General features: G+C 39.4%; 1 protein-coding gene across 1 annotated transcript in view; it reads left to right on the forward strand.

The window, feature by feature from the left end:
- The first annotated feature begins 253 nt into the window (after positions 1-253).
- Positions 254-12563, forward strand: part of dgkb (diacylglycerol kinase, beta) — a 677591-nt gene continuing 665281 nt past the window's right edge. Inside the window, exons 1-2 of the mRNA XM_048611787.1 lie at positions 254-310; positions 784-1045. Of these exons, the coding sequence (XP_048467744.1) occupies positions 958-1045 (88 nt within the window). The 5' untranslated portion in view covers positions 254-310; positions 784-957. The remainder of the gene's footprint in view (positions 311-783; positions 1046-12563) is intronic.

Here is a 12563-nt window from a genome sequence, read left to right on the forward strand (position 1 = left end):
AGTTGACGTTTCGGGTCTGGACCTTTCTTTCAAAAGCTTTCCCGCTCCTTTAATGCTGCTTATACGGAAACGTTAACTGTTTCTCTCTCCGGCATCGTCTGTGTTTGTTTCAGATTTCCAGCATCTGCGGTATTTTGCATTCAATTTGAAATTCAGTTGTTTAGGTTTTTTTTCTCTCCAGGACAGGATTGTCTCTCTCGTAGTTTATTACACAATAGTTGAGCATTCCATTCTCATTAGGAGGTCATGAAGTGTTGATTATCTGACAGACTGACTTTTGAGAAGTTTCTTGAAATTGCTGCTTAATTCGGTAGCAAAACTGTAACAGCGAATTTTTGTGGGGACTTTTAAAAGTGTTTTTAAGAACAGTTACTAAATATATAAATGCATGAGTAATAAATTTAGTTTTTACTCAGCTTGTGACAAATCTGTTGAGGAATGAAGAAACTGTCTCTTCTTAGAAATCGTTCCCTTATAATGTGGCTTATCAGAGAAAGCTTTTCCGTCCAGGGTACAGGATTCTAAAGATAGCTCTTGTTGGAAATTACATTCGAAATGTGCAAGTTATAATTCTGTACTGACGTTTGGATCTGGCTAAATCTAATTGGTATGGTCATATGGGCACAAAGAAAGCTCGAAACAGTTGCATGTAAATAAAAGTTTTCGTACATGTTGCATTTAATTTAGAGTCACCGGAGAGACTTGTTTATTGCTCACTGCTGAAACAAGTTCTCGTCTGATGAACAAATGCATCACTGCCTCTTGCTTTTTGTCTATTTCCAGATCTTTGCAGCAGCTCAATCTGTAGGCTGCTTTACGCCAGCACTCCGTGCAGTCACAGTCCCTATTCCACTCAACAAATGAAATCTTCTGAAGCCTAAGGTGCGTGTTGGAGAGGAGCAACCCCAACGCGGAGAGATTAGTTCAGTTCGGGCGCGGATCTGAGATACCAAAGAAATGAGTGTGAAGACCAGCATGACTAACCAGGAGAAGTGGGTCACCCTGAGCCCTGCAGAATTCTCCCAGCTACAGAAGTACACCCAATGTAAGTCTGAAAGAACATGTTTTAATAATGTCGTTGCTTCAGATGCTTATACTGAATAAACGTATCGTAGGTTGGTCGCACAGTAATAGATTCAAATACTAGAAGCGCATTCGGGATTAACAGTATAGATGAGAACAGCATATTATAAACACAAGCGTTACTTAAGGTCTGCACTCATTGTGTTTCTATTCAGGCAACGTTGCAGATTACATTGAAAATCAACCGACAATTATATTTGTTTGTACATTATGCGCTGCTAACTTCTTTGTTGACATGATGAGCAAAAGTGTTTGTTTGTTTTTGCATTGCGAATGGAGTCATACTTTTATTCGGCTGGTCAAACAGAACCTTTATTTCCATCTTATTTCCCAGCTGCGAGCACCTGCTTGCTCGAAGTGAATGTTGTTCCCTGCTCTGGTCTTCTGACTTTGCGTCATGTGCTTTGCACCAGCAGCACACCAACCTCCCCGCCCCCCCCCCCCCCCCCCCCCCCCGGCTCAGTCACGGGGCGATATTCAATCCAGAAGGACCACGTTCTTGCAATTTACCCATGAACCAAGATCATTGTTCATATTTCCAAGTCGATCCAGACACCGGACAGTAGTGTATCTATTAACCCTAACTCGCTTCAGCATCAGTAGCTCAATGGGGTCTTGGTTTATGTTATATAATGTTGTGCTGCAATGCAACGGATTAGTTATTTAAAGCGCAATTGCCCGGACATTCGGCAGCCCATAATTATCCCACGAGATAACCAGGAAGAGAAAACAAGTGGCATTGCATTTTATGCTTTTATTTATCTCTATCCATTTTTAGTACGTTTTAGTTTTGGAAAAGTCTTTCAGTATTCCACTGAATTATTCATTTTGATAGGGTAGTCGATTTCTGTGACTTGGAATCGTGTGCATTAGCACTCTTCCCCATTCCTATTTTTGATATTTTTAAGTATAGTCTACTCCGCCAGCCAAACAGAATTGTGAATGTAATAGAGTGAATCAGCTGTTGGTGCTTTCCAGATTGACAATTGTGAATACATTAATCAATAAAAGAATCAATTCTTACCGTGTTCAGACCAAATTAGACCTGTCAGAAACATCTTGTTGAAACTTTTCTAATGAAATTGCAACAAACAGTTTTAATTGTTGCTGAAGAAGGGCCTGAACTCCAATGGTTCCCACTTCCACTATGATTGTTTCAAAGGAAATCTGTGTTTGATTGTCAGTAGCCCTAAAAATGGTAATAGGGAGTTGGGAGTAATGGGTATGTACTTGGAAGGAATTGATGAGTGACCTTAAACAATGATCTGCTATGGGTCCCTCAACTATTCATTAACATTTATTAACTTAGTTAGCACTATGGAGGACCATATCTACATATCTGTTAATGATATCAAGCATTTAATAATATTGTTAGTGCAGGTGGGAATATCAAATTGCGAAGAGACATTGACAAGATTAAGTGAGTGGGCAGACATTTTCAATGTAGGTAAGGGTGAAGGTCATTTGTTTTGGACAAACAAGACCCTGCCTATATTTTTAATGGTGAAAAGCTAAGAATGGGGGAGGTTAGAAAGATTCAGCATTCCATGTAGAGATTTCTACTTGTTATTTATAGTCAAGTTATTTACACATCCGTTGCATTCACACTTAGGATTTTTCTGGAAAGGAACCTTACAAACACAATGTATGAAGAGGAGCAGGCTATTCCTATCAAAGCATGTCGTTAACCAAAGGTGACCACAACTTCCAGTGGTCATACATCATTGAAGAAAGTCTCATCATCATCGCTTCATATATTGAGGAACAAGTGAATTTGCACAAATTCTGTCATTGCTGTGACATGTTCACCTGAACAGCATAACAAGTACTATTACCTGAAATAAATTGCTGGGCCAGGGAGTGCAGAGATACCAATATTTGTATTTTGTTTTGCTGTGTGTAATGTAAGTACAAAGGTGGAACATTTTCTCTACTTGCTATTGATGTATTTTTAGATGCCACCCTTGCCAGCATGTGGTATTCTGATTTAAATAGTTTCCTGCTGTCAAAATGCCTTTTCTCTGTGCTGAGTTTAGGACCTGTATAATTATCAGTGGTTGAGGATGGACCACTGCTGAGGTTATACAGAAGAAGCATTTGTCTTACGTAAGGTAATCTATTGTGCAATAACAATAGTTACAGTTTTCATTAATGTGGTGGACACAATTACTAAGGACTGTTGGGAGTTGCTTCCATTGGGTCTTTGTGTAGAATCTGACCATCTTCACCCAACGATTGTGTGCCATTTCCAGATTGAATGGAGCTGAATGTATTCTGAACATTATGGCTCCTTTCAAAATTGTTAAGTCACAGAAGGAGGCCATTTGGCCCATTGTGCCCACATTGGTTCTTCACATGGGTAACATTACCTAGTGCCAATCTTTCTATCAACTATAAATTATTCCAATCCAAAGGATCATTCAGTGTCTCTACTTCAATTTAGCCTAACTTCACCACGGTTCCAGGCAGTGCTTTTCACACCATAATTTGCTGTGTGAAAAGCTTTTCCTTATGTTTTCCTTGATTTTGTTTTATTCATTCACAGGATGAGAGTGTTACTGGTTAGGCCAGCATTTATCGCCCAACCTCAATTACCCAGAGGGCAGTTGAGTGAAAATGACATCGCTGTGTGTCTGGAGTCATGTGCAAACCAGACCAGATAAGGTTGGCAGTTTCCTTCCCTACAGGACACTAGTGAGTCAGATAAGTTTAGATGGACAATAGACAGTGGATTCATGGTTACCATTATCATCTTAATTCCTGTCTGTTTTAATGTTAAACCTGGGTCCCCCAGAACATTGCCTCGGGTCTCTGGACTAACAGTCAAGTAGTTATACCATTAGGCCATTGCCTACCCCCACATCGCATTTAAATCTATTCCTTTGCATCGTTTTACTTTTTTAAAGTGGATACAACTTCTCCTCAAATCCTGTATCCTGCCTGCTCATGATTTTGGAAACTTCCATCAAATCTCCTCTCAACCACTTTCTGTGCAAGGAGAACAGTCATGGTGTTTTCAGTCTGCCCTCATAACTGAAGTTTCTCATTCCTGGAACCATTCTTGTACATGACTTTATGCAACAGTTATTCTTACTGTTGTTCTAAACATATCCTTTGTACTCTCACTTATCATTTTGCTATAAGTAGAGTGCAAATGATGTTTTATGATTTCGCCACAAATAACAGTTAGACATCTATGTACAGAGACCTTTAAATCTTTTTCACCTCTACTGTTTCAGCTTTTTAGAAAAAAATGTCAGGATCTGTCTAATTTTGGGTAAAACTGAATAACTTCACACTTAACCTGTACTAAAAGCCATCTGCCACAGCTTTGCACAACACTTAATCTTATCAATGTTCTCTTGTAATTTTATACTCCCATCTGTAAAATTTACAGTGCCATCAATTCTTGGTGTCATTGGCAAATGTGTATATTTGGTTTAGTCGTTAATAAATTCAGTGAACAGTTGAGGTCCCAGGACCTTCTGCAAGGACTCACATGCAGCACCATTAGTCAAGACATTCCAATTCAAATACATGTCATTGTTTCTACTCTTAGCTCCTGTAAACTGTTTCCAGTATCAATTAATAACCATTCAGCAGTCTGTACCATCATGTATTCAAGTGCAAAAGGGTAACAACTTGTAAATTGAGTGATCACCATTCCCTTAAAATGGAATGTGTGCATGGTATACCTACTGTAGTAGCTGATGCCACCTGCAGAATGTTTGAGTAATGCACGTGCAGCATTATATATAGTGGCCTATAGGACAATACATATCAGAGTAGGAATTTTAAAATGGTTACATGAACAATACGTTAGTGATCCCCTTGTTCTAATTGTACAACATTTGTTGAATGAAACTGGACATTATGATATTGATATCAATAGAATTTATCAAGCATTAGACTTTTTTCTGAAAGACATTCCTTTATAGTACAAAATAGAATGCTGTATAATCACAATGAAATACATTTTAGAACAGTGTCTGAAACTTTGAATATTCAGCTTCCAGAAAAAAAACTGATGCATTGTAGAGATGTCAACGAAGGACAAAACAAAAATTTCCTACAATGAAGCCTAAATTGCAAAAAAAAAGCAATTCTGAACATGCTTTCAAAGAAGAAAAAGGATCTATGACCCAGATCTGCAAAATTCTGAGATGCAGGAATAACACAAATGTGAACATGTCATTAATGTGGGTTGTGATGGCAAAACAGGAACACAACAATAGAAGATCAATGAAGTTCTCATGAAGATGAGAATAGAAAATGAAAGTAATTTTTCATGTTGACATGCATAGTTTATGAAAAGGGTTATCAGGATAAATGAATAACATACGTAATCAAATGCTTGAGGGAACATGCTTCAGATTATGGTGGATACATTTCTAATGGTAAAAGTTTTGGCTAGGGTGTTGCTTTGATCCCATGGAAATCATGATTACCTTTGCGGAGAAGTTGATGGAATTTAATCCTAAGAGGTTAAATGTGTTTGGATCTTGTTGTTAGTAGAGTAATTTTACCATGTTTTACGGGGACAAACGTCATGGTAAGGTGAATGAATTGAAATGTATATGCCCTTGAGTAGCTGCTTTTTGCTGTCTGTTTATAGTGTGAGGTCATCTTGGTGGCCCGGCTGTTTAATAAGGCTTTCTGTAGCCTGAGGTTGTTGACTTGCTCACCAAGCTGGCTTGTTTTCGTTCAGACGTTTTGCCACCATGCTAGGTAACATCATCAGCGAGCCCTCGATGAAGCGATCTTGTTCTATTCCACTTGGAATTTATACTGTCTGTTCCATTATGGTGAGTAGTGTCATTTCTGGTTTTGTTCTGTATGGGTTTATATATGGAGTCCAATTCGATATGTTTGTTGATTGCTTTACGGGTTGAGAACCATGCCTCTAGGAATTCCCGTGCATGTTTATGTTTGGCTTGGGATATTAATGATACGTTGTCCCAGTTAAACTGATGGCCTTCATTGTCTGAGTGTACCGAAATTAACGATAGTTCGTCATGTTGTTTTATTGCTAGCTAATGTTAGTGTATTCTGATGGCTGGTTTCCTTCCTGTCTGTCCGATGTAATGCTTGTGGCATGTTGTGATTAAAGACCCCATTCCCACAACATGCAGAACCAACGTAGTTTGCAAAATACCATGTAACGACTGCCACAAACATTACTTCGGACATACAGGAAGGAAACTAGCCATCAGAATACCTGAACATCAGCTAGCAGCAAAACGACATGACAAACTTTCCTTAATGTCAGTACACTCGGGCAATGAAGGCCATCAGTTTAATTGGGAGAATTAAACTATAGTGGCCCAAGCCGAACATCGACACGCACGGGAATTCCTGGAGGCATGGTTCTCAACTCATAATGTAATCAACAAACATATAGAATTGGACCCCATATACAACCCAATACAGAACCAATCTGGAAATGACACTACTCACCATAACAGACCAGACAGTATAAATTCCAAGCGGAGGAGAATAACTTCGCTTCATTGGAGTCCTCACTGATGATGTCACCGAGCATGGTGATGAAATGTCTGAACGAAAACAAGCCAGCTCGGTGTGCAAGTTAACAACCTCATCCACAACCCGAACTATAGATCTTTGCTGAAACATTTCCGTAACCTGTTACGTCATCTGACTTGTAATTGTGTGGAGTCAGCTGACATAGGATTGTAGAAGACAATCAGCATTTTTTGTTTTAAATCCAGAAAAAGATTCACATGAAGAATTGAATATACTGATATTTATATTTTTCATGGGATGTAGGTGTCTGTAACTAGGTCAGCATTTGTGCTGCATATTTAGTTGCCCTTGAGCAGGTGGTGTGGAACTACATCCTGGAACCACAGCAGCTGATATGATGTAGGGACACCCACAGGGCGCTTAGGAAAGGAGTTCCAGAATTTTGAACCAGAAAGTCTGAAGGAGAAGATATAGTTCAAAACCAAGATGATGAGTGGCTTTGAGGACAACTATTGGTAGTATTCCCAAGTGCGTGCTGCCCTTGTCCTTCTAGATGGCTGAAAATTCTTCAGCCTTCTCTTTTATATGGATATACTGCATCCTTGATCATAGAATCCATACAGTGTGAAAACAGGGCATTTGGCCCAACAGGTCCAATGAGCACCCAATCCAGACCTCTTCCCCCTACCCTATCTCTGTAACTGTTCTGACAGGTCAAACAAGTGGGAGAGAACCCTCTCCTGTATGAAGAGATGGAATGACAGAATGAGAACTCTAAATTTACACAACATTTACATGTGGATGACATGGATAATAAGGCATAAACATTCCTGCTTTCATTGTGTCAGAAATCGTAGCTGCTGTTGCTACATAAAAAATTGAATCGAGAAGGAAGAGTATGACATTGGGAGCTTGGTCATCCATTCAAAATAGGCTGTGGAAACAAACTGTCAAACCTTTCTCTGGTAAATGATGAGCCCAATCTACCAACATTTCTCTGTACATTACAGATATCTTTTTCCATAGGAGAAAGTTCCTTGAAAAATTTGCAAAATATAATTGAATTTGAAAGAAAAGCCACAAGAATGCTCATAGAGGGAACTGACATTTGAAATGAGCATTATCCAGTATATTGCAGTGACATTCTATGGTTCTGCCAGTGCATTTAGGGTAGACAGAGGTTGCTTAACTTTGTGTATGGTGGACACAATATAAATTAATAATTGTGCTCTTTTTTAAAAGCAAAAGTTGAGATTAGCAAAAATCTGGTATGGTTATCCATCCAGTTGTCTAGTTGCAGAACATTACTTTTTTGATTTCAATTTCCAAGCAGCATTAATGTGTTTAATTAAGGCAAGAGATCTTGTTCACGTGCTATGAATTATACACACTTTTATGGATCATTCGGCCGAGAAAAGGGACCTTTGGAGGAAATAGCACAATGAATTTCATTGCTGCTGTTTTGCAGTCTGTTAATAGGATTCCCATCACACTTCCGGTTGAATTACAGCGATGGAACAGCAGTATCTCTGAGAAAATCTTGTTCACTTTTTAAATCATTGAGTACTATAATTCAATAGATAATCATAGTCTGTAGCACTTGGATAGAAAAATATAGGTCGAGATTTCACAGTTATAAAATCAGCAGTATGCCCACAATGGGTTACATTTGGTAGTAAAAAGAATTTGTATTTGAGTAGTTTAAAGGTATCTGGCAATTACCATTATGAACAAAGACATTCTGTACTGCCGTAAATAAATGTAGTTCATTTGGAATTAGATGCAGCTTGAGAGGAACATGTTGCATGCCACTTGAAGAGAAATGGATCAGTTGGTTTGTTTGTACAAATGTAGTTACGCACAGTGACTCGCCATAGTCGTCTAATTTCTATTTGCTTCTGTTTCAAGGCTTGAGGTCATTAAAGAGAGTACATAGGATCTGTTTTTTTCTTGTTGAGCTGTAAGAGAGCTTTAAGAAAAGTGAGAATTATTTTTAAGAATAAATTAATTTGTGTCCATACTGCCAATCCATCATAAGGTCAGAAACTGGGATATTTGCTGGTGATTGTTCAATGTTCAGCACTATTTATGACTCCTCAGATACTGGAGCAGTCCATGTCCATATCAGCAAGACCTAAAAACATCCAGTCTTGGTGAATGAATAACGTTTGTGGCAGGCAATGACCATTTCAACAATACCAATGCTCCGGTCTTGACTAGCCCATGTACAAAGCTTTTTGCACCAAGAAAGAAAGATTAAAGTTAATTAGGTAGAGGCAGATTGAGTCCATTTTATAGGTATTCCTTCATCAGCTCACAGAACCATTGCCTTTACCAACTCACTCAAATTCATCAGTGATTTTCATAGTTTCAATGACCATCTGAACAACAGAGTCCAACCATCACACTTTGGTTGCATTACCATTTGCCAATTACCCCACAATCGATATTCTGTGTGTTACCATTGACTGGAAATTGAAATGGACCAGTCATTTAAAGACAGATTACAAGAACAGGTCAGATGCCAGGAATTCAGTGGTGAGTTAGTAAATGTTTTACTCCTTAACGCCTGTCCAACAGCTACAAGGTACAAGTCTGGGGAATGAATTTGGACAGGTATTTGAGGTGATATGCACAAGGGGGCATAATTTTAAAGTGAAAGATGAAAGGTTCAGAGTAGATTTGAGGAAATCCTTTTTCACCCAGAGGGTGGTAGGGTCTGGAATGCACTGCCTGGGAGCATAATTCAGGAGGGCACCTCAAACTTTTAAAAAGTACGTGGATGAACGCTTGAAGTGTTAAAACATTCAAGGCTATCGGTCCGGAGTTGGCAAATAGGACTAATGTAGGTAGTGGCACATTTTTGGTGGCACCAAATTGATGGGCCGAAGGCCTGGTGGAGGATGCTGGTGTTGGTGCATCTTTCTTCCGAGGGAATTTGCAGGATCTTGCGCAGGTAACATTGGCGGTACTGTTCCAGTGCATTGAGGTATCTGCTATAGACAGTCTACGTTTCAGTGGCCATATAGGAGGATGGGAACCACCACAGCTCTGCAAACCATGAGCTCGGTGTTGGATCTGATGTTGTTGTAATCGAACACCCTTTTCCTCAGGCGGCTGAAGCCTGCAGTAGCACACTGGAGGAGATGCTAGGTCTCTTCATTAATAGTTGCTTTGATGAAGAGATCCTGTGTATAGCATGGTGGCAGTGGCTAACCCTGGAAAACTGTGTGTAGATACAAAGTATCTGGACAATATTTTTTAAAGTTACAGCCCCATACCAGCCATTGACATAAATTTGCCAGAACTTGCCAAGGCAAAACGTTCTTGGCACACAAGATGAAAAGGATGAATACAGGTCAGTGAAGCTGGATAAAAACAGCAGTTTTTTGACTGCATTCTGAATACCATTTAGAGTGTCTAATGATTGGACATATGTTTGGCATTTCCATTGCTCCGGAAGAGTACCGACACAGATGACATGAGATACTCTGACTTTCCTGGTTCAAGTGATTGTGGATGATCTGGTGATTCGGAGTTGTGGATGCACTGTGGAAGAACCCATTACAGACCACAAACCGAATCCTCTGTAACTACGAGAGAGATTGTCAGATGAACCTGAATCTGAATAAGGAAAAGTATAGAGTTGAAGATGACTTACTGAAGCCAAGTACGTGGGTTGTGAACTGACAAGATCGCTTTGTCCTGATCCTGATGAGAGCTGTTGAAGAGCTGGCATGACCAATAAATGTGAAAGCTGTGCAACGATTTGTTGGATTTGTGAACTAACTTGCTAAATACATGCTTAATTTGTGATCCATGTGAATCTTTATACAAGCGCACTGCTAAGGATGTGCAATGATATTAGGACATAAAATAAGAAGGATCTTTTGCTCTCAAGTAACACTAACCAGTGCTGAAATACTAAAATATCGAAGGTGAAGTCATCCTGCAATGTGAGGCCAGTAATTCAGGACATTGAATAATCCTTATCCGGAAAGGAAAACCAGTTGCATTTGCTTCCAGGATGTTAACTCCTCACTGAACAACGCTTTGCATAAATTGAGTAAATGTGGCTGGCTCTTGTTTTTAGTTTCACTATTTCAATCAGTATTTGTTTGGAGAGAGAAAGTGACAGTGGAGTCTGACAACAAATAACTTTCAAGCATCCTCCTCAAGCTGCTTCCATCTGCTACAAAGCATCTGTAAGCAATGTGACTTCATTTACAGTGTTTGTTTGGAAGTGACATACAAGCTGGGAAACATTGTCGACATGGCTGTTGAGAGCAGCATATCCTATGAAAGAAGTTGAGGATGCAAAATGAAATCTGGAAACTTCCAGGTGCAATGAGAAGCAACAGTTTGTGTCATTCAACCCAGCAGAGACAATAAGTCTGAAAGACCAGCATCTTGCTCAAATTAAACAAACTAAACAAGTTGCAACTTTCCTAGTGCTGCATGAAGTAATGATGAATGGGTAGCTTGAAAGTATCAAGGACATTGCTGTATGCCCAATATTGTCTCGTAGCTACAGCTATGACATGATAAATGTATGAAATGACATCATATACAAAGAAAACAGTATAATTATCTCTAATGGGATGCCATCAAGCGTTGTTTCTCATCTGAGGAAGGCAAGATAAGTGTGTTGTACTGACCAGCATGAGTAATTAGGTTAAAAGCTCCACAACAATAAATTCAGTGCTCCTTCTAAGCAGCACAAGATGAAGAACCATTCATGATAAATGGTAACCACGGTTGGAGTTTGGAGTAGACTGCTTCACACTAACCGGAACTGAATTTCTTATCCTCGTTGACTACTATTCTGATGTTTGGGAGTTGAATTCGGTGATGTCAAAGATTTCCAGAGAGATTGTATAGGGCCTAAAAGCACACCTCAATCATTGAGCAGATCTAGCGCAGTTGAGAATAAAGCAATATGGAGTAGAGAAATACATCGACTGAAGATGCTGGAAATAGTTCCGTGCAGCAGTAAATTTCATGTCCTGCCAAATCTGCTCTTCCAAGAGCTAAAGTAAACTTTTAAAGCCTGAAGTAGTGAGAGGATTGAGTAGGGAAGTTGAAGTAAAATGATAGAAAGCCAAATTTCACTTCGCTGAAGTGCCAGACTGCTCTAACAAAAGTTAGCCTAATTGGCAAGTATGCAGAGGAACTGTCACATTAATTGCACACTGTATAACAGATTATAGACATACAGCTGGAGAAGCAGCTCGTTCTACTGCAGATAGATTAATAAGAAATTGACGATGTCAAAATCTGCACAAGGAACAGAATGACCAATAGTCCCAGAGGTAAACCAATACACCAAAAAGGCAATGGATTAGCAGCAACAGTTAGCACAGCAGCAGTACTCATCACAGCAAGGCCCTCCCTTGGAGAAAGGGCATCAGCCCAGGAATAAGCAGACATCAGACGAACAGCCAATAACCTGTTCACATACTATAGACAACCTGACACTTTAAGGATGATATATGCAATGCAAGTGGAGGGATGGATGAATGTAGAATGAAACATGTATATTATGTAATATGCAAGTTACAAGTTAATTTTACATTTTAATGGAAACAGGGATGTTGACACTCTGACTTACCATTGTCATGTGACCTTTAGTTCCTTTTTGTTAGAGGCTTGGGGCAGAAGCTATTAAAATCAGCGCTTGGACCATAGTTAATCATATAGGTTAGGGATACAACTGAAGGTGACTTTGAATAACATGATTTTAAAAATGAATTGGAACAATATGCCCAGAGTTTGGTGGAGTTTAGAATATTCTGTGGTGACTCCAGATCCACAAGTTCCAGCCCCATATCCGGCAGATATCATCTATGCAAAAGTCTGGGAAAAGGAGTAGGTAATATTTCAAGACAACAAGGTACACAGCTGGATGAACACAGCAGGCCAAGCAGCATCATAGGAGCAGAAAGGCTGACGTTTCGGGCCTAGACCCTTCATCAGAAAAAAAAAAGCTTTTTTTT

The sequence above is a fragment of the Rhincodon typus genome, chromosome 2 (assembly GCF_021869965.1).
Source record: "Rhincodon typus isolate 14 chromosome 2, sRhiTyp1.1, whole genome shotgun sequence".
Lineage (NCBI taxonomy): Eukaryota > Metazoa > Chordata > Chondrichthyes > Orectolobiformes > Rhincodontidae > Rhincodon > Rhincodon typus.